The sequence below is a fragment of the Hibiscus syriacus genome, unplaced genomic scaffold (assembly GCF_006381635.1).
Source record: "Hibiscus syriacus cultivar Baekdansim isolate YM2019G1 unplaced genomic scaffold, ASM638163v2 tig00110348_pilon, whole genome shotgun sequence".
Classification (NCBI taxonomy): domain Eukaryota; kingdom Viridiplantae; phylum Streptophyta; class Magnoliopsida; order Malvales; family Malvaceae; genus Hibiscus; species Hibiscus syriacus.
In genome coordinates, this window is record NW_024062699.1 from 2,202,596 (window position 1) to 2,224,430 (window position 21,835).

Genomic DNA, 21,835 nt, shown 5'->3' on the forward strand with positions numbered 1-21,835 from the left:
ACATTCATCAGATATGAAGATGTTTGAAATTGGTAGAGCTTCACTTGGAAAATCTATATCACCTGTTTCCATCAGCATCCACCTTAATATCATTCACTGACTTCAATTTACCTTCCAACTCTACATTCCCCAATGAATCCTCTTCTTGAGAACCGATTCCGCCATCATTTCATTCCCGTACACAAATAAACTTTTCTCAAGAAATTGTTTGAAACAGATCATCATCTGCTTCATCTGCATCCGGCATTGAAGGAATAGATGTCAACAGGTGACGTCATGCACCCCAAGGCGCTTTGCTTAGCTCTGTTATTGCAGGAGTCTCGGTGTTGATCGAGGTAAACAACAAAACAGTTATATCATCATGAAAATGGCGCCTTATTCCCTTTTCAATTTTCTTTATATCAGCATATTTCATCTCTCTTTCTTTGCAGCTTCTTTAAGTGCAGCTCTTACCAATCTCTTTGCAATACCCTGCAAGTGTTCAATCAAACCAAAAATCATTACCGAAGTGCCATGAATAAGTTTAGTTTGCTGAGGGATAAAAATAAGACCACAAGTTCCACTAGGTTCACTCACGGTTCTGGGGTTTTGAAAACAATGTTTACAGCAGCTTCATCGCTCAACTGCTCCCATAGGCCGTCTGAAGCAAAGATCAGGAATAGATCCTGAGGCTTAAGCTTTCGAACAAGGATGGAGGGTTCAGATGTAATAAAAGGTCTTTTGAGGGGAACAGGGTTTCCAAATTTCTGAAAGATTGGATCTCTATAGAACTCAGGTTTCTTCAGGTAAACATCACCAATGGATCTTGATACCTGATAAAAGAAATACAAATGCTTAGATCAGCATAATTCATAACATTATTTTTTAAAATCATGTATTCTGTAAGATTAATAGCTAATGTATCTTATTCCCTAAAATTGATTAACAGACGAAGCATAGAGCTGCTTGACCTGCTAGAGTAAGTGGAAGAAGTCACCAAGAGAGAACGAGAAAAAGAGGAAAGACTCCCTGTAATTACATAAGCTTAGTGTTATGCTTCAGGGGTCTGCATTTGTCTCATCTCATGCATAGGAGGCATACTATTTTTGATACATAGCTGCATGAGACAGTACATGAAGTCAGACCAAATTATCCCTGGAAAAGCTGGACAACCCTTTTTTAGAACAACTTTCATCTCAATGTACAATGTATTTGTGTAAATTTTTCTCTCCATCAAGCAAAACAAACCAGATAAAGTTCACAAGCCCTTTCAAGAAAAATGTAAAAAGTTCTGTTAACAACGATACCTTGGGATACAAAAGGATGGAATTAATATACTTTATTAAAAAAAATACTAGTCTGCTTTGGGGCAAATGCAGAGCTGATCCATTGTCGAGCACCAAAAAAATGTGTAAATGATAAAGAAGATTGAATTGATTGACTACTCCTAGAGCAAGTAGCACCTGAATTCTTCTATATCAAATTGAAAACATAACTGTACCTGGATTATGCCCTTAATCCTCCAGACTCCGCGGGTGTATACCACTATATGAGAGTCATCTGGATGAAGTGCCTCAACCTCCTTCCTGACTTCCTCAACTCCAACATTATGATCTTCTGACAATCTCTCTACTACCACCATGTTTTTCTTTTCCATAGATGCTTGCTTTCCAAGAACTAATCTCGAGTCGCCAAGATTCGCCACGTATAGCACATCGTTTGAAATAGCACCAACTAGACAGCATGATCCGACTGAAGCAATTTGAGGCGTTAGAGGAAATGATTGCTTCACCAAATGCAAAAAGTCCTCTTCAGTAGCATTGAATGCCTTCTTTATCACATCTGCAGATAATCCACCTTGTTCTGTAGCAAATTCTACAATTAAGCAAAACAGAATCAAGGGAACAAATCACTTCACAATGCTTTTCATCAGTCTATTGAAATGCAAAATTATCAGTTTCAAAGGGGACAAAACCCAATTCTAAATGTCGAATAACACTGCTATTGATTCTTGAATCTTGAAATATAAAGTCCACCATCCAAACCATACAGATAAAACTTTAGACCAGTGGTTCAAATTAATCGCATGCACAATTGCAGTTATCAAACAACTAAATGATCATGCATGACAAACACTTATCAGTTGTGCCCAAACCTGAATTGGTGTTTAAAAACAACACATAAGAAAGAGATTTACCACAAAATTATCTTTGCCCATTAAAAAGAACAGAAACAAAAAAAAGGTATGCCATCCCCATAGACAAAATTATATGTTCATCCTACGCACATGCAATAAGAAATCAAATGCAAAGAAACCCACATTCAATAAACTAAAACAAGTACCAAAAAATTCGCATTGTCCCGAAAAGGAAACAATGATATTCCACATCAAACTCCCCAAAAGAAAAAGAATAAAAAAACTGAAAGATAAAGAGAACAATTACTATGGAGAAAAGGGAAGAGATGTTTGTTGACAAAAATGGAGGCTTCAGGACCACCATGACCGTCATAGACACCAACGTAGGTAGCCATGGGAGAAGTAAAGACTTGGCTTTGGTCTTCAAGATTGTTGTTTGCTTGCACGACGGCGATGGAGTAATCGCCGGAAGCATGGGGTCTAAGGTCAGAGTGCCACATTAAGCCATCCCCAGCGGCGCTCATGCCGAGGCAACGTTCAAGAGGACTCAAAAGAGACCGTAACATCATCGTCATCATCCTCCTTTGCGATCAAATCCTCTATGATATCAATGGGTCTTCTGTTCCTTCCTATTACTTGGTTTGTTTGGCGTTTGGGTTGTTTGTTTTGGTATTATAAAGAGAAGGGCTTTCTTTTTTTAGGTTTTGTGTACGGAGTCAGTCAAGTCGCCCGATTTGATTTTAACTTTATCGATATTTTTAGTGTTAATATTTGTATCTCTAAAATAGTTTTCAATTTTAAAATAATTTAATTAAATTAAATTCTCAATTATTAATATTTTTTTAATAATTTTTTCATTAATTTAAATATCTATTTGGGCATTGAGTGTCTATTAAACCCGACCTCCAACCATCAGCTATTTCAAACGATGAATTGTGTGCAACACAAGTTGATGGGGTATCATTGTGCGACTCAAATTGATGGTAGTAATTGACCTCCAACCAAAGGATTGGGCTTTATAACTGACGTTACACTTATTTGAAATAGCACCCAGAAAAATTGTTCACCCCTCTCATGCTCATGTTATTGTGTTTGACTCGAGTCGATAATAGTCACGGATGAATCGAGAGATGAATGAGGATAATCCTCCCTAAAAATTTAAAACTATCATATGTTTTAAATCTTTCTATGTTACTATTAAAAACATGTTTTCATAACATCATCAAATTGCATAAAGGGTGGAGTGAAATATTATTTAGATCCAACAACACATAAGGTATGTATGGAGACTTAAATTAATGGGTATGATAAGGACAAAGCCATGAATAACATAAACAATTAAAGATACAAAGTTTTGTGTATTTGGTGCAGCGAGAGGAAGTGAAAAGTGTGGGGTGGAGATACATAGCAGTTTATTTATTTATTTATTAAAGATACATAGTCTTTTGTGCTTTTCATTATCAAATTAGATTTAGATACACGATTAGTTATTCGACTTTGATTTGTGATTTGTCAGTGATTTTTTTAGTAGTTTTATCCTCTTTTATTGTTCGTTTGCCGATACGATCAGATCTGTTCGTATATATCATTTGTTCGAGTCTTTTTATTAGCCTTTTAATTTTCTCCTTGTATGATCCTTGTGGGATCTTAATTAACTAGTTTTTATGTTAACGATTATAGGAAAATGTCTTAATTATATGTTTAATTTAGGTTTATGATTATAAAATTTTGTTGTAATTTTAGATATTTTCCTTTTTTAATAAAACTATAGATTTCTATAAGAAAACTAGAGATTTCTATAAGAAAACTTTTTAAACCAATTCAATATCTCTATCACGATGATCTAAAGTAATATTTTTATATATATTTAATACTTGACAATTTTTAAAATAAAATAAATACAATAAGACTTCTATAAATTAATAATATCGGGACCGTATAATTTTATTAATCTAAAGATGTATTGATTAATCGATAAAATAATAATTTATTAGCTTAAAGATATTTTTTTGATTTAACGAACCTACACATTGTATTGACTAATTGAATTATGTTCATGTACTATATGACTATTTAAATATAATACACACTCATGGGAAAAAAAGTTCATTGTAAGTACTAGTTAAAACTTAGGGTTTGTTTGTTTGCCGTAAAATGAATTACGAAATTGGTTTTTTCCGAAATTCCGTGTTTATTTCATATAATTCGTTTTTCGAAAAATATTTTCCCGTGTTTGTTTTACGTAATTCATTTTCCGAAAAATATTTTCCAGTGTTTGGTTGGAGGAAAATTGGCTGGTCAACGTAATTCATTTTCCTGGTCAACAGAATTTCCTTTGTGTTTTCTGGAAAATGACTTACGGTCTGATTTTCCATAAGTCATTTTCCGAACTTTTCACTTCAAAGAATAAATACTAAAAATTATTTTATTAATTTAATTTAATATTAATAAAATATTTTAATATCATTTTCATCAAAATATTAATTATTAAAATATTTAAAATATATTTATTAATATTTATAATAATATAATATAATATTTTTAATATTATAATAAAATAATAAATTATATTATAATAATATAAGATATTATTTTTTTATTTAATAAATATATAATAAAATTTTTATATATTTAATAATGAATATATATTTATATATTAATATAATAATAATCTAATAATATTTTAATAAAGATATTTAAAATATACTAATTTTTTAAAAATAATATAACACTATTACTTTAATAAATAATTAATATAATTTATAATATTTTTATTTCACTAAAATATACCAATATTAATATTTTTATTAATAAAATTATAAAAATATTTAATAATAAATAAATTATTTTAATATTTTAAAATAATAATATTAAGTTTTATGATAAATAATATTATTTATTTATTGTATTTAATATTTGCAATAAATAATTTTTAAAAAAACTCATCAACTAGTGGAAAAAAAGGTTTAAATAACCTCTTCCAAACATCATAAAACATTTTCCAGATATTTTTCAGAAAAATGTAATTCATTTTACGGAAAATATTTTCCGGAAAACATTTTCCAGAAATGTAATTCATTTTCCAGAATTCAAATTCCAGTAATTCAAACTCCAGAAAACCAATTACAGCCAAACAAACAAACCCTTAATGTAAGTTTGTGTTTGATAAGGATCTCAACCATTATATAAACAAAATCAAACATTCCTAATTAGTAAATCCAAATGAAAACCAACCAATCATGGTTTCACATCTAAAAGATATCCAAAAATCAACCATGATAGATCAAATATGTTGTCCAAGTTATATTTGTAATTTTATAGGATTATTAATTTATAATATTAAAGGGACAATAAATTTATATAAGAGTCTTCCAAAAAATTATTATCTTATTAATTTCGACCTTGGACACTAGTTGGGACCGAGAAAAAAAATAATATTTTAAAGAAATTATTAATTTATTGAGTATCAATTTATATAGATTACAATATTATTAAATATTTTTCAATTCACACAAATTTTGATATACATATTTTTATGTAAATAAAAACATGAAACAAATTATTATATTGATAAAAATATATATATGGTAAAACTTTATATTCCAATCATTGTTTTAACCTTTCTTATTAATGTTTTACATTGAGTAAACTAGTCCATTGAATTTTTAGCTTCAGCTGCATTGAATTCATTATGTATATGTAAAAAAAGTAACTACACGGATAATCATTAAAATTTGAGTAAATTTTATGTTTTTTATTGAAATTTTAAAAATTATAAATTAATCACTATATTATCGATTTATAACAAAATGATTTATAATGATCACTCGTCGGCCAATAACATGAATGACAAAAAAGCTGAGTTGGACAGTAAACTCTTACCTGGACCGTTGATTGCTTATCTGGCTCATTGATTTGTCACTCCACTATAATCATTGTCTTCTTTATTCTCATATACCTTCATGTACCCGTTTTCAATTCTCTAATCTTCTTTCGCTCTGTCATATCTTCATCGTGTAAGAAAGGTATTTCTTCATATCCATGAATGAAGAGTCAAAACAAGCAAAACATTGCATACAAGAAAGATTTGAGAACATGATATTTCATACAAAAAATGGTAGCTAGTTGAATTATCATTTTATCTCTTTCTAACCCCTAACCTCTACCTTCTTTACCTGATTAATAACAGCTAGTTAAACCGCCATTTTGTTTCTTCCTAAACTCGGTTTTCATAAGAAATCACTCGTTTTCACCTCTAGTATTTGATGCCTAGATTAGTCTTTGCATATTGACTTGGCTTCTCTTTCTAGTTTAGATTATCTCTTAGGGTCATGTATCTCTGTAACTCTTTCTTTCTGGCTTTCTGATTCTCTCTCTGAATAAAAATTTCTATTATGTAAAGAACATTTTGTTTACTATATTGATACACAGTCCCATTTTAAAGCAAGGAGTTGAGGGAAAAGCTTTTTTTTTCTTTTAGCTCGTGAGTGTTGCTTTCTTCTTGTGGTTTATTACTACTTGTTATAGTGAAGCACAATTGGTTCTCTTTACTTTACCTTGATTTTTAGTTGCTACTTTCGGCTTTCTTCTTGGGGTTGAGGAGTGCTTGCTCTAAGCTTTGGCTTAAATCCCCTCACCCTTATTTTTTAAGTCAAAAGACATGTCAACTGCATTGATATCACGTCTAAGCAACTCTGCTACATCCCTTGCAATTATTGCAACATAGTTCTTGTGATATTTCATCTCATATATCTCTTCTTTTTAATGGAGGGATCTTTTTTTATGTATATTTTAGTGTTGGTATTTTCCTTCTCCATGTATATATATCATACAAAGAAAGAATTTTAGCTCCTGAAATAAAGCTGGTCTTTGCATTAACTGGGATCTATTGATTTTATTTTTTAGGGCTTCTTTTTTTTCCTTCTTCCCAGTTATCAGTTAAGTCTCCATCATCAGATTTTTCTCAAATCTTTCTTATATGTCATTCTCTACTTGTTTTTTCTTCATTCATGAATATGAAGAAATAATTTTCTTATGCTATGAAAATATGTCAGAGCAAGAGAGGAGGGGAGAATAGAGAGCGAGTAGATGAAGGTGGAGGAGATAAGGAAGACAATGATGGTGGTGGGGTGACCGGTCAACTGAAGAAAAGAGGTGTAGCAGAGAAGGCTCTTGTTTTTTCTTATGCTAGAATGATCTTTTAGCCCACATTTATTTTCACACGTTTTATTCTCTGTGTTAATTTCTGAATATTTTACAATTGTTGCTTATGTGTCAATCTATTAGCATGATTCTTGGATGGTTAAAACAGCTTTCCAGGTGATTTGAATATGAGTCATGAGCCGTATTCATGTGTTTTGTATTCTTTTGATATATCTACATGGTAGTCAAACGGTCTGGTTGGGTGTGAAAGAAAATGTTGCTGAAATATTTTGTTGTCTCCTCTTTCTCAGTTTCTTTCTCTATGGTATTATGTCTCCCTCATCATCTACTGATAACACCGCCAATGGTGAAAACAATGGTGTTTCATTATGTAATCGTCAAACGAAGGTTTCGTTCGCCAACAAGTATGTCAATGTTCGCTTGGATGATAATAATTTCTTGTTGTGGAAACAGTAGGTCATTCTCATGATCTGTGACCGTGAGTTGGAACATTTTCTTGATGAGGCGATTCTGGTTTCCTCGCAAACGATTGCTGATGATAATGGAGAACTTATTGTGAATCATGCGTATCGGGCTCATAAGAAGCAGGACGCTCGTTGGCATATTGGTTGCTTTCAACAACCAGCCCGTCGATTTTACCACAACTTGTGGAGCCTGAGACCTCGTCTACTATCTAGGGTATGATTCTATGTCACTATTGGAAATTAACAATAATAGACTTCGGTCTCTCAAGAAGGGAGATTGCTCGGTTCTTGAATTTTCTATGCAAATCAAAGAAATATGTGATTTGCTCTCCACTAGTGGTAGTCCTGTTCTGGAGTAGAGTAGATTATGACTCTTCTCAACGGTGTTCCAATCAAGTTTGAGCCTTTTGTAACAGCCATCACAGTTAGTCGAGAACCCTATACCTTTGAGACAATGACTTCAATTCTCATGGATGTTGAATCTCGTATCAGAGATACCATGAGAACTCCAATAAGCATTAATATGGCCAGACATGATCGGTCCAACAATAACAAAAACGGTGGTCGTACTGATGATAATCGAGGAAAGAGTCAAAGTAATAATCGCTACAAGGGGAGGTCAAGGCATCAGTGTGAATTGTGTGGCAAGCTAGGGCATCTTGTGGATAAATGTTGGCATCGATTTGACAAGGAATTCAAGGGAGTTGGATCTCAACGTTCTCAGTCAAATAGTGATGTACAAGCTAATGGGTGCAAGTATTCCTTTGAATCTGTTGAAACCTGTTATAACCCATTTGCTAGTCCTTCTGCAGGTTTGAAAGTTGCTGATAATAGGGGTGTTCAAATTAATCAGTTACCGTTAATCGTAACCATTAACCGATGTAACCACTATATTTTATAGGTTAATTAATTGAACCGTTAAGATTAAACGATTTCGGTTAATCGAATCGTTAAAAATGTCTATTAACGATTACATTTACGGTAAATAAATTATAATTAATTATATTTTTAGAGAATAGAATTAAAAATAAAATCAAAATGATTCCTCTTATTTTTTTAGTTATCATGTTTATCTTATATAGGATCACATTAAATCAAACATAGATGGAAGAAATACATGATTTTAAATTACAAAATATAAATATACGTAGAAGTTTTTAAGCTCTAAAAAAATGAATATCCTTATAATATATATAATATATATATATATATATATATATATTATATATATAATGCATTTATAAATAAATAAGATTTTTATAAATATATAAGTTTCTATCATCGTAAATTTTATGAAAATTTGAAAATTTTAAGTTGTGTTATGTTTGAAAGAAATTGTAATAGGTTAACCATAAGTTACCTTATAACCGAACCATTAATGACGGTTAACCGTTAGCGATTAACCATTTCTTAATGGATAGATTATGGTTAACAAAATGTAATAACTGTTATAATGGTTAACCGACCGTTTAGACTAAACGGTACGGTTAAACGACTGTGAACACCTCTAACTGATAATAGTGCGTCTATGGATACTGCCCAGATCAATTCTCTCATTGCCAAGGGGTTCCTCAATGTGTCTGAAAGGTGGTTCCCTAATTCTAGAGCAACACACCATGTCATCTATGAGAGACTTGTAAAGTCCTCGGCTCTTGAATACAAAGGTAAAGGAAAAGTGTATTTAGGGGATGATTCTACCTTAAATATATCACATATTAATGATACTGTTCTGTCTGCTGGTGCGTTTGAATTAAGGCTGGATCATGCGTTGTTTATCCCTCAGATCACGAGAAATTTGATATCAGTGTCTAGATTTACAAGAGATAATAATATTTATATTGAATTTCACTCTAAGAAATGTTTTGTGAAGGATGAAGTCAGTGGATTTGTGCGGCTTGAAGGTAAACTCGAAGATGATTTGTATTGATTTGATATTGCATCTAAATCACATGGTTCTTTGCATCATGTCACGGTTTCTCTAGAAATAAAAGCCACGAAGTCTGCTGATACCTACTGATTGTAGCAGAGACGTTTGGGGCATCCATATTATATTATAGTTTTTGGTTTGTCCAATAAAATGTAAAAGGTTCATGCGACTGATATGTGAAGTGCATGTGGCAAAAGTCATGGACTCTCATTTGCTGCATCTACCGTTGTTTACAATGTCTCTTTTGAACTTGTTAAAGTAGATGTTTGGGGACCACTGTCAATTAAATTTGGTGGCTGAAAATATTAGGTTTCTTTTGTAGATATGTACAGTAAAAATTGTTAGGTGTACCTTTTGAAGAATAAATATGAGGTTTCACATGCCTTTAATCTTTTTCGGGCTCTTGTGAAAAATCAATTTCGCACTAATGTTTTAGCCTTTCAGACTGATGGGGGTGGTGAATTTCGTGTGTTAGAGGGTCAGCTAGCTAAAGCATGGGTTTAACATAAAGTGTCTTGCCCACATACATTTCAGCATAATGGCATTGTCGAGCGGAAGCATTGACACAATATTGATATCGTTTTGACCCTTTTTGCATAATCTTCTGTCTCATTTAAATACTAGTTGTTTTTTGTTCTAACAATAATTTTTTTGATAAATAGGTTGCCTTCAAGAGTTTTTGGTGGTGTGTCACCATATCAGAAATTGTATGACAAATCACCTGATTATTTGTTTCTAAGGGTGTTTGGGTCACATTGCTTTCCATGTTTGAGAGATTATAATCAACACAAGTTCGATTATCGTACAAAAGCTCGCGTTTTTCTTGGAAATTCACCACAATATTGAGGTTATCAATGTCTTGATGTTACACGATGTATTTTTATGTCTCGCCGTGTAAAGTTTAATGAAAATGTTTTTTTTCTTTGCTGCAGTTTCCACAAATGGTGTCAAGGCAAGTGCGACTCTTGGTATTGCATGGACAGTTTTGTTTCCTGCTGTTGTTCAGCATGAGAATCATGAGAATAGAGTTATTTACCTGTCAAGCCGAGTGTTCAGGCTGAGCCTGATCAGCAATCGTCTCCAGAGATTGCTATCAGTCCTAGTAATCTTGGTGTTGCTTCAGGAGATCAACAAACTTCTCCCGGGGCTACTGTTGGCCCAAATGGTTCGGGTGTTGCTATAGAAAGGTCTGATTCAGTGTTTGGTGATGTTCTTGCTGTGACTAACGAAGCTAAAATTGGAAGTCCACAAAAGTTGACCCAGACTCGCCAGAATCAACCAGATGTGGCTTGTTCCGAGCATAACGTGGTTCCTGAAATTGATACTGGTGGTAACAAATATCATATGATCACTCGGAGTACAGTTGGTGTTTTTAAGCCCAAAATATGCAATACTCTTCATTCTAAAGTACCTTTAAATGTACAGATTGTTCTTCAACATAAGGACTGGAAGGCTGCTATTGAATATGAATATTCAACATTGATTCGTAGTGATACCTGGGAGCTTGTTCCCTTTCTTTATAACAGGAATACAATTGGATGCAAGTGACTCTTAAGTGTCAAATACAACTCTAATGGTACGATCAATCGACACGAAGCAGGGCTTGTTACAAAGGGATTCTCGCAAGTTCGTAGATGTGATTTTGTTGATACATTCAGTCCAATTATGCGTTTTTCTAACATAAATGTCTTATATGTTGTTGTTTCTCGTGGTTGACAGATTCGCTTAGTCGATGTGAACAACGCCTAAAGGGCGATCTGAAGGAAGAAGTCTACATGAGGCAGCTAGATGGTTTTGAGTCTAGAGGTCAACACGGTGAAAGGTTTGTGTGCAAATTGATACGGAGAAAGGTTGTTCACACTGCTGTTGGAATTTTCTTGATCAAAGAAAATATGCTGAGTTGCTTGAAAAATACATGTTATCTGCCAAGGCCTTGGACACACCCATACCTTAGTAAGTTGGAAGATGGAACTTCTGTTAACGCTTAACATTACCAGAGTGCTGTTAGAGCTCTGTTATATGTCTTCCACATGAGACCAGACAGTTTTCGCGGTTCACAAAGTTGCTCAGTTTATGCAACAGCCATGTGAGGCTCACTGCACTGCTGTTAAACGAATTTTCCGTTGCCTCAAAGGCACATTGAACTTTGGTTCACGGGTTGCTCCTCAACATGGCCAGTTTTGTTTCGAGCATTCACTGATGCTGATTGGGGTAGTGATCCTAATATACATACCCAAGTAAGGCTGTAAAGTAGTGGTGGCTCCACGAACCTACACATCTTCCCAAATTTCCAATATACCAATATAAACTCCAAGTCAACCAGTGGTTTTGAGGTATTTCTGTTGTGCCACGAGAAATTCAAGATTAATTTGGAATGGATTTTAAATTATAATGTTATTGTATTTATTATAAAAGTTTACATAATCAATCATTTTGGTTTTAATCGAGAACATTACATTATAGTGAACTTTAACTTAAAATGTTATCATATTTATTCTAAAAAATTACATAATTAAAAATAATTTTGATTATAATTAAGAATGGTACATGAATTTTTTTATAACAACTTTTTATGATGTAACCGGGATAGTTATGCAATTTATACAAATTACTATGAAGAATATAATATTTTCAGTTTCAACTTAAAATGTCATACAATTTACTTTCAAGAGCTATACATTTGATAATTTTTTTCGATTACAACCTATTACATCTTTTTTAGTGTTATATTAATAAGTTATATTTTAAATTCCCAAATTTCGCCCAAACATGTTTACACAATAAAATAAAAAAGTGTTAGTTTGAAGTTTTTAAGACTGTTAACCTAAAATAGTTATGAGCATGATTTTTATGAACACAACATGTGAAATTACCTGAGGCAACATCAATGCTTAATAATTATTGCTAATTAATTCATACCCAGTTCGTTAAGAAGCGTAATCAGTAGTTGACCAAGAAGAAAACAAGTTTAATATGACTAAAAAGCAAGTTATTGATTTTGTCAATGGATCATTTCATGATTTATATCATAATTTTCATTATAAAGATTTATACTCTACAAGAGATTAAATTTGCAACTACAAAAAATGTAGTAATAATTAATTAACACTACCGTCTTTCTAAAGATTCACAAAACCCAAATCCAAGCGCGCAGCTGAATCTGTTCCTTTCTCTTTCTCACAAGTTTTACTTTTCCCTCTGAGAACCCAGAAAATCTGAGTGAGTTTCACTGCTGTTGAAGTAAAATCCTGAATCCTTCGGAGCCACTTTATGGGTTCTTCTACATCACCCTCAAAATTGTATAAAATCTGGTTTTCTTCTGGTTCTCAGCCATGAAATTGAAGAACACGTTACTCCTAACACAACAAAATTTAATTTGAAGGCAATGTAGAAGAGAAAGTAGATTCCTTTTGCAGTCTCAGATGATGGTGGCTGCATTTTCTCATCCATCTACTCCTTCACGGTCCCCTGTTGAAGAACCAAATACCCATCAAGAACAAACCTCAACCTCAACAACAAAAAGGTCTCCTCTAAAAGATAATGGCTCTACTGTTACGAGAAAACCCAGAGGTAGAAAAGTTTCTTCGAGGTATATGTCTTCATCTCCTTCCACTTCATCTTCCTCTTCCTCTTCTTCTTCATCTTCAGCAACAACGACAATGTCAGCCAAAACGACGGCAGCATGGAACAACACGACTGCAAGATACCCTTCTCCGTTTATTTCTCGTTCAACAAATGCTACCTCTACTTCAACACCGACTTCAACTACGTTGCCATCGGTTCCTACACGGTCTCAATCTGTGGACCGGAGGCGGCCTCGAGGTCAAGCGTCGCATGGAAACAATGCTAATTCTACTGAATTGTCAGCCGCTTCCAAGATGTTGATTACTTCAATAAGAAGTTTGTCGGTTTCGTTTCAAGGTGAAGCCTTTTCGCTTCCGATTAGCAAGACAAAGACTCAAGTGGTTCCTTGTTCGACAAGGAAAGTAACGCCTGAAAGGCGTAGAGCCACTCCAGTGAGAGATCATGGGGATAACTCAAAGCCACTGGATCAGCTCCGCTGGCCTGGGAGAACCCTGCAAGGTAATCCGGTTTCGGGTTTGAATCCGTTGTCTATAAGCTTGGATTCTAGTTGCGAAAGGAGGATGGCTGGATCTGGTGCAATGCTGGCTAAGTCATTGCTACAATCAATTATGCTTGATGAAAGTAGTAGGAGCGCTTCTTTTGATGGGGCTAGTAGGTTGAGTTTGGATTTGGGAAGTGCTGCTGAGTTCTCAAAAGAGCCTAATAAGCAAAACCCAGATGTCAATTCTACAAACGAGGCTTCTTTTGTCCCCTATGATCTTACTGCTTCTGATACTGATAGTTTGTCCTCTGGGAGCACCAATTCTGGCAAGCAAGACTATGGAGGAACTGGGATTTCTAAAGGGAGGATTGTACCCCGTAATATTGCTGTGTCTACAAAGTGTTGGCAGGAAACTAGTAGCTGGTTGAGGCGATTACAGGATCCGAGTTTACCTTTATCTACAAGCCCTGGTTCTAGAATTGGTGCTTCGGCTAAGTTCAGTCAGTCAAAAAGGTTTTCTAGTGACGCTGCGTGTCGTCTCCACGGACAGTGGCTTCTCCTATCAGGGGAGGTACAAGACCCGCTTCTCCTAGTAAGCTTTGGACATCTTCAGCTTCATCTCCATTGAGGGGGTTAAGTCCTGCTCCTGTCAGAAATGCTGTTGGCGGTCAGATGATTGGTAATTCCATTAATTCCCCTTCGATTATAAGCTTTTTTGCTGATATTCGAAGAGGAAAGTTGGGGGATGAACGGATTGTTGATGCACACATGTTGAGGTTTCTTTATAATCGCTACTTGCAATGGAGATTGCAAATGCAAGGGAAGATGCTACTTTCATGGTGCAGAAACTGAGTGCAAAGGTATGCTAATTTTCCCTCCACGGTTCTCAATATGATTCATGCACATGCATGTTTTTTGTTTGTCATATTTGGTGAATCCTCAAATTTAGTTTATAGTAATAGTTTTCAAACAAGCTGAAAGCTGGCTTTTTATGCTAGTGGAAGCTTACATTTTGCTTGATTGTAGTGAAGATCATAGTCTTGTCAAATATGGCATTATAAAATTTTTGTAGGTGCTATTTTTGCTGAAGATATATACTGAAAAGGTTGCATTCCATTTTGTTAACATTGCCGTTTGGAGTTCCACATAGTTGTAATGTAAGTGTTTTTCATGTCCGTTTTATATCTACAAAGAGATTAGATTTAGAGATGGAAGGATCTTGTGGCTAAACATAGCTAGCAATGATTTGCTACAAGCTGAAAATAGAGCTAGTATACTAGGCAGCATTGGATTAGTACTTGTCAACACAGCATGATGCAAAATCACTGAGAAAGATGTAATACTGAATGAATGTTCGTGAGCCTCTTTTTCCTCTACTATGATTGTAGTAGAGTACTTACAGCTATAAGTAGCTTTGTTTTCTTAAACTTGAGTAGAATTTTGCTTCATTTTGTGTATTGTGCCTGTTATGACCATGAATTGTAAAGAGCTTTTCACTTTGTGTATGCTGTTATAATATTTGCACAATGGAAGGTTTAGTGGACTTGGTGAGAAAAGGTGGATACAGTCTATGGAATTATTAAACAATTGATTTGAGTTGCATTAGTGTCTGTCATCAACTGCCCCTTGATACTCTTATTCTGTTATCAACTTGAGAGAGGCGAATGATACCGACTATCTGTTAGTTAAAAGGGCCTACTCAAAAATTAGAATATTGGTAGAATTAGATATATTGCTTGGATTCTAATAATCTTTAATATGGAAGTACTTCTCTGGTAATTGAGAATTATTGTTGGGGAAGTTGAGTGACTGGGTTTTGCTATATGATAAACAGGAATAATTAAGCTTTGTTTATCGATAACAGTGATTTGAGTTCACATGATGAGCTCTGATAAGTCCAGTATGTAAAAATCTCTAGTGTTCCTTCTTGTATACCAGAAAAATCTGTGGAATGCATGGGTAACAACTTCAGGACTGCGGCATTCTGTCACCCTTAAGAGAATCAAGCTGCTATTGCCGAGGCAAAAATTGAAATTGACTTCCATCCTGAGGAACAAGTAAGATTCAAAGCTTCACTTTTCTAAAGTATTGAATCGAATCCTTGTTGACCTTTCCGTAGGCACAAGCACTTACAGCTATCTGATTATGTTTTTATCTTCTTCGTATTATTGTGTTGTACATGTAATTCAACTCTGTGGATATGCTTTAATAGGCTAATAGCTGAAAACAGAACTGCTTCAGTTTTGATTGACTTCCATACACATGAAAGTGAAAAAGGCAACAGTTTTAGGAATACTGTTGATTATAATGAAATTTATCAAAATTAGGACTTTTGTGTTGTAATGAGGAATTTATTATTTTTCGGCAATGGCCTAAGGGAGCTTCCTGGCCTTAGAAACATGCTTTAGAAGAGTAGTCACCATTCATTTCACGACATGAGTAGGTACTGAATATTAGTCCTAATTAAGACACGTAAAAAATGAAAAAAAGGAAAATTGGTTTATTATTCTTGTATGTAGTAGTGAATGGCTCAGTTATTAAATTATGTTGGAATTTTGTTCACTTCTGGAGTTGGAGTAAGATAGAAACCAATCAAATAAGCAATCAAAGAAAGTCTAGAAGAGAATTTTGTTCTGTTGTATTTCAATCCTAGACAGAAAATAGTTTTTTGCTTCAGTTTGGTGTCATCGATTCTCCGATTACTGTGTGGTTCTTAGAACAGATCTAGTTCCTTTTTTGTTCTCAATTGCTAGATACTGGCTTTTACAGCATGAATTTTCTTTTCCTTGTGACTAAAAATTCACTATAATTGGTGAGTGCAGATAGCTTATTTAGAAGCATGGGCCATCCTTGATATAGACCACTCTAGCGCTTTGCTAGGAGCGACTGAAGCTTTAAAGGCCAGTGTTCTCCGTCTTCTGGTTGTTGGAAAAGCAATAGTAAGTTTCTTCCAATTTTTAATTTTGCAACTTTTCAATATTCAATCTATTAACGATTCAGTTCATGACTATCAATGTGGTTTAAAATGTTCCTCTTGTTTCTCTTCCCTTTCTCTGCTTCCTCTCATGATAGGCAGATATACAAAATCTGAAGGATGCTGTCTGCTCTGCGGTTGATGTGATGCAAGCAACGACATCCTCAATATGCTTACTATCATCAAAGGTGAAATTCGTTAACTAAATCTTGAGGTATTTGTATTACAAGAAAAAGATCATTAAATTCTTTCTGGTGGCAGTTATTTGTATTTCTACTACTTTGGTGAACTTCATAAATGAAATGCTACTAATACAAGAAAGTTCTGGGGCTGTGTTCTTGCTGTTGCCTATTAGTATGTTATTGATTTTCTAGTTTTCTTCAACACTTACAATTGTATGATTATGCCTATTGTAACTTGTAAAGGCTTGATCATAATAACTTTATGACAAAGTCCCCCACTTGGTTTTTGACATCAACCAAAATAAAAAAGGAATTATGTCTGCTTAACATGGATGACTATGTCTTGAGTAATATAGTGATTTTTGCAGATGACTTTCCCACTTTATGTATACCTCCTCCTAAAGATCACATGAAAAAGGCATTCTTTATGCCTAGTTGATACAGAGGCTAGTCGAAAGTTGATGCGAGGGAGATAAATAACTTGACAGTAGCAAGTTTAGCTATAAGAGAATAAAGTGTCATCATAGTCGACTCCATAAGTTTGAGCATATTTTTTTGGCAGCAAGTCTAGCTTTCAATTGAGAAGTGGAATCATCAGGATTAAGTTTGATGGTAAACACCCATTTACACCCAATAGCTTACTTAGAAGTAGTAGGTAAGGTAATCAAAGTCCACATACCATTGACATTTAGAGTTTTCATTCCCTTGTGACTCACAAGATACCTCCAAATCATGCCCCATAGAATATGGTAGCAGCCCCCTTACCAACAACCCATCAATTTCTAACTGATGAAAGAAAAAGAAGGAAAAGAAAATATTTTAGAGCATCTGATACCATGTTGAATGACAGAAGGGAGAATACTTTGTGGTGTATATATACAAGTGTAGAGATACTATAATAGGTAACAAAATATCCTATATTAATTACAATTAATCTGTCATCTAAGTCTTAAGATTTAGCCTACAAATCAGTAACGATATTATTCTACCATTGTATCCTTTTTAAGTTAAGATAAAAAGGAGAATCCATCAAGCGACCTCAGTGATAAAAGGGAGTGTTGCTCTCCCTAGAGGTCCTAGGTTCGAGCAGCTATGCTTGTAGGGTGTTTGTGTGTTGTCAATGGCTAAGAAACTCTTACTATGGAAAACTCAATTAGACAATTTTGTTGGCACAAACTGTTATCGCGATATAGTTACTAATTTTCCATTGAAAACAGATATTGTATGGACTTTTCCAACCTTCTTGCCCCTCGTCCCTGAATTAAGGTACCATAGTGTAACAATGAATGCTGCATGCCGGGGCATATAGTTTTGCAGCTGCAGAACTTTGTTTTTTAAGTTTGTAACAGTAGTGCTGTACCTCAATGGTAGCCTTCACATTGAAAAGGGAAGAAAGAAAAATCTCGTAGTTTGGTTAAGCACTTAAGCCTGTTTTTTTCATTTTACCTGAACTTGCATTTTTAAAGGGGAAAATATGCTCAATTGTCTAAATATTATTTATCCTATGTAGGTGGAGGAATTGAATTCCTTAGCGGATGAACTCGGGACTGTGACTGCAAAGGAAAGGGTTGTGCTTGAACAAAGTAAAGATTTTTTTGTCTGCTTTAGCAGCCATTCAGGTAAATATAACGTTTTGTTTTAATGTTCCAAGCTATTCTCTGCATCATGTGCTGTAATGGCTCATTATTTAAGAAGTGTTCTTAAACTTATCTTTCAATAGGCTGACTGTAGCTTGAGGACACATATAATACAACTAAATCGTGTATCGGCTTCCAGCAGCCTGACAACACGTGTAGAACTGATCCTACTTGGCTACCCACCATAAACACTAACAGTACCCCCAAGCTTGTGTTTTTCCGATCGGGATGGAGGCGGCACCGAACAGAACAAGAGTGGATTGAATATATCTCTTCTTGTCTTCTATCTATGATCGTGAATGTAACTTTTTGCATCTGAAAGATCAGGTGAAATTAGCAACTGTTATCTGTATACTAGGAACACTTTTACTGTTTTCTCATTTCTTCTCGGTTTAGGTAAAAGAAAGCAATGTATATATAAATATGTTTAAAGTTCATCTGATTAGCAATTAACATGTATTTCATAGCTTATATTGACTGATCATCGGAGTTGGATAGCTATATGCCGGAATCTTTTTCAGCGTTTGATTGCAAATAGTCTGGCATAAGGAAGATTTCATGGACCTGAAACGTTTAACTTGGTAAGTCATATGCATATCCTAAGGGTGCGGAATGAGCTCCGAGTTGGGATGGGTGCGGGCGAATGCTGTTGTTGGTGATTTGTTATGGTCATGTTTCATTGCGGTTGTTGAAGATTGGAGGATCAATTGCTTTTAAAAAGTTTCATGTATTATGCCAAACTTCTTTCATGGTTGAAACAGAATCCAACGGCTATACCTGCCTGCCTGGAACTGACACTTATTTCCATGAAAAATGTTTTATGGAACAGTTGGTGCATGTCCATCATTTACAAAAACACACCCATCCGATCAATCACATTAACATCTACCGCTATGAGTAAGTCATGATCGAAACCAGAAAAAATGATAATGACAGCAAAAGAATCAATGATGAAAACGACACGCCAATCGATAGAAGAAACTCGATGAGAAGTCCACTGCTCCCGATTAGTCATCCAATCAAACAACAACATCAACCTCTTCAAACAGCTCCTGATTAGTAATCAAATGTTGAATATTGCTCGTGACGATCCTATGGCTTTGTGCCACAGTGGCAACCTGAACTTTTAAACCAGATCAACAATGCAAAAGAATTTTTTTTTTATAAATACAAGAAAAGATTGATATTTTTAAAATAAAATGTGAAAAGAAAAACAACAAAATTAATCGCTTAGTACGTAGTAAAAACAAGAAATTCTTTTTAAGGCAATTGAACAAATTTAGAACTGGTTAAAATGAGAGGAAACTCATAACACAGGATTAATCTTATTCTACTTTGATATCATAAATAATTAAATTAATGAAAGAAAAAAATATAATATGGAAGAAAAGTAATAGTTTAACCAACTTTTTATAAAATTAGAATGAGTAATGATTATAATTTACATATGGAATGGGAGCTCTGTTTTGAAAATCGGACCGGATCGATCGGTTCAATCGAGAATCGTTGTTTAGTCCGGTTCAATTTAAACCGGTTGAATTGCTATTAGTGAACCGGTCAGAACCGTTGAATCGTTCGAACCAGACCGGCTGAAAACCGGGAAAAACCGGGATTTTTGTTTTTTTTAAATAAAAAAATTAAACCAAACAACGTCGTTTGTTAAACGAGTCAAGTCGAACTCGAGTATTGCTGAGCTCGACTCGAACTTGAAAACTTTAAAAGTAAGTTCAACTCAACTCAAACTCACAAGCTAAAAATTATCAAGTTCAACTCAAACTCGAAATATAATATTGAAACTTGAACTCAAAAAGGCTTGAACTAAGAAAAAATTAGAAGCTCGATTGAAGTGAAAGAATAGTTCACTCAATGCTCACCAAAAGGCTCCATGATTTTGAATGCCAAATTACCTCTATTATTTATAGAAGTTTGTTGTGATGTGTTTCTATGTTTCTTAGCAATGTGAGATTGTTTTGTTATTATATTTTTACTCTTTAGACTTTTGGGATGCTCTTCTATGTTTCTTAGCCATGTGTGATTATTTTTTTAAAAAAAATTAAACCAAACAATATCATTTTGTTATGATTTTTTTAACCTCAAATTTATTTTTTAATTATAATATTTATTATTTAATATATTTTACCTTAAATATTATGTTGTAGTTAATTTGAATCATTTTGTTTCACTTTATTTTATGGGTTTTAACTTATATATGTTATGACTTGTTTTGAATATGACTTGTGATATAAAAAATTATTTTTTATTAAATATTTTTGATATTTTTATTTAATTTTTTAAATAATTATGACGTCGTCCGGTTCTTTCGATCGATCAAATTAGTTCGATCGATTGAACTAATAAAACGATAGCACGAGGGGTTTTGAAAACCATGAATGGGAGGCCGCAGCCGTGGTGAGATAAAGCAGTCAAAGAAAGTTGCTTGCAAATGGTTAATAATATATATTACTGTGCAGTTTGCAATTGCACCCACAGTTCACAAAACAAAACAAAAATCTGCTAAGCTGTCCCCCACCTCCCACCCCTATAAATATATCATCTTCTTTCAACCCCCATTCATACTTATTCTTCAGGTTTCAACAAGCAGTGATGGAAGGTTTAATTCCTTACCTCATCCACGCCATGAGGAAGCAAAAGCCCCGCCACCATTACAGGTCGGCGTCGCTTGGATCTAGCAGCCGTAGCTACCACTTGTTAATGGGACAGCAGGAGTCGGTGGAGGGATCCTCTCACCGCCGAACAAGGTCCGAGTTCCAGCCGCCTGCAACGGTGGAGCTCTTCCAGCAGAGGTCAGGTTTTGGGCACAGAGACGGTTCCTCTTCCTACGTGATGGGTGGCTCAAATGCTCATCAGCAGAAGTCAACGGGGAATAGTACTGTTCATGTTTCCGATGTTGGACGAAGATGATTGTGTTGTTTTAAACTTCAAGCAAAGACATGTTTGGTTTTGTTGATTTGTAGGGGGTGTTGTGAAATATTGTAAAGTTGCGAATGACAAATAAATCAATGCCTTTGCCTTTAATTGTATGTATATTCAAACAATACATTATAGTCATCACTGATTAATATGAATGTTTTTAATTTGGAATCTTAAATTTCATGCTTTTATAAGAAAACGATTTTCTATTGGATATTAACAGTTTTCTTATAAATGCGTGAATCTTAAATTTCATGTTTTATAAGAAAAAAACTTTTCGTATGAACCTATTTATTTTCTTAAAAGTCGTGAGTTTGAATAATTACGTTTATTCCTAAAAGTCATGAGTTTGAATAATTACATTTATTCCTAGAA

At 34.2% G+C, this 21,835-nt stretch overlaps 1 protein-coding gene and 2 pseudogenes across 1 annotated transcript; 2 read left to right on the forward strand and 1 right to left on the reverse strand.

The window, feature by feature from the left end:
• Positions 1–181: 181 nt before the first annotated feature.
• On the reverse strand, positions 182–2,729 carry LOC120120816 (annotated as a pseudogene).
• A 10,363-nt stretch (positions 2,730–13,092) lies between these two features.
• On the forward strand, positions 13,093–18,717 carry LOC120120927 (annotated as a pseudogene).
• Positions 18,718–21,095: 2,378 nt separating this feature from the next.
• On the forward strand, positions 21,096–21,570 carry LOC120120866. The gene has a single exon (XM_039140389.1). It carries the CDS (start codon positions 21,134–21,136, stop codon positions 21,449–21,451), a length of 318 nt encoding a protein of 105 aa, XP_038996320.1. The 5' UTR covers positions 21,096–21,133; the 3' UTR covers positions 21,452–21,570.
• Positions 21,571–21,835: the final 265 nt, after the last annotated feature.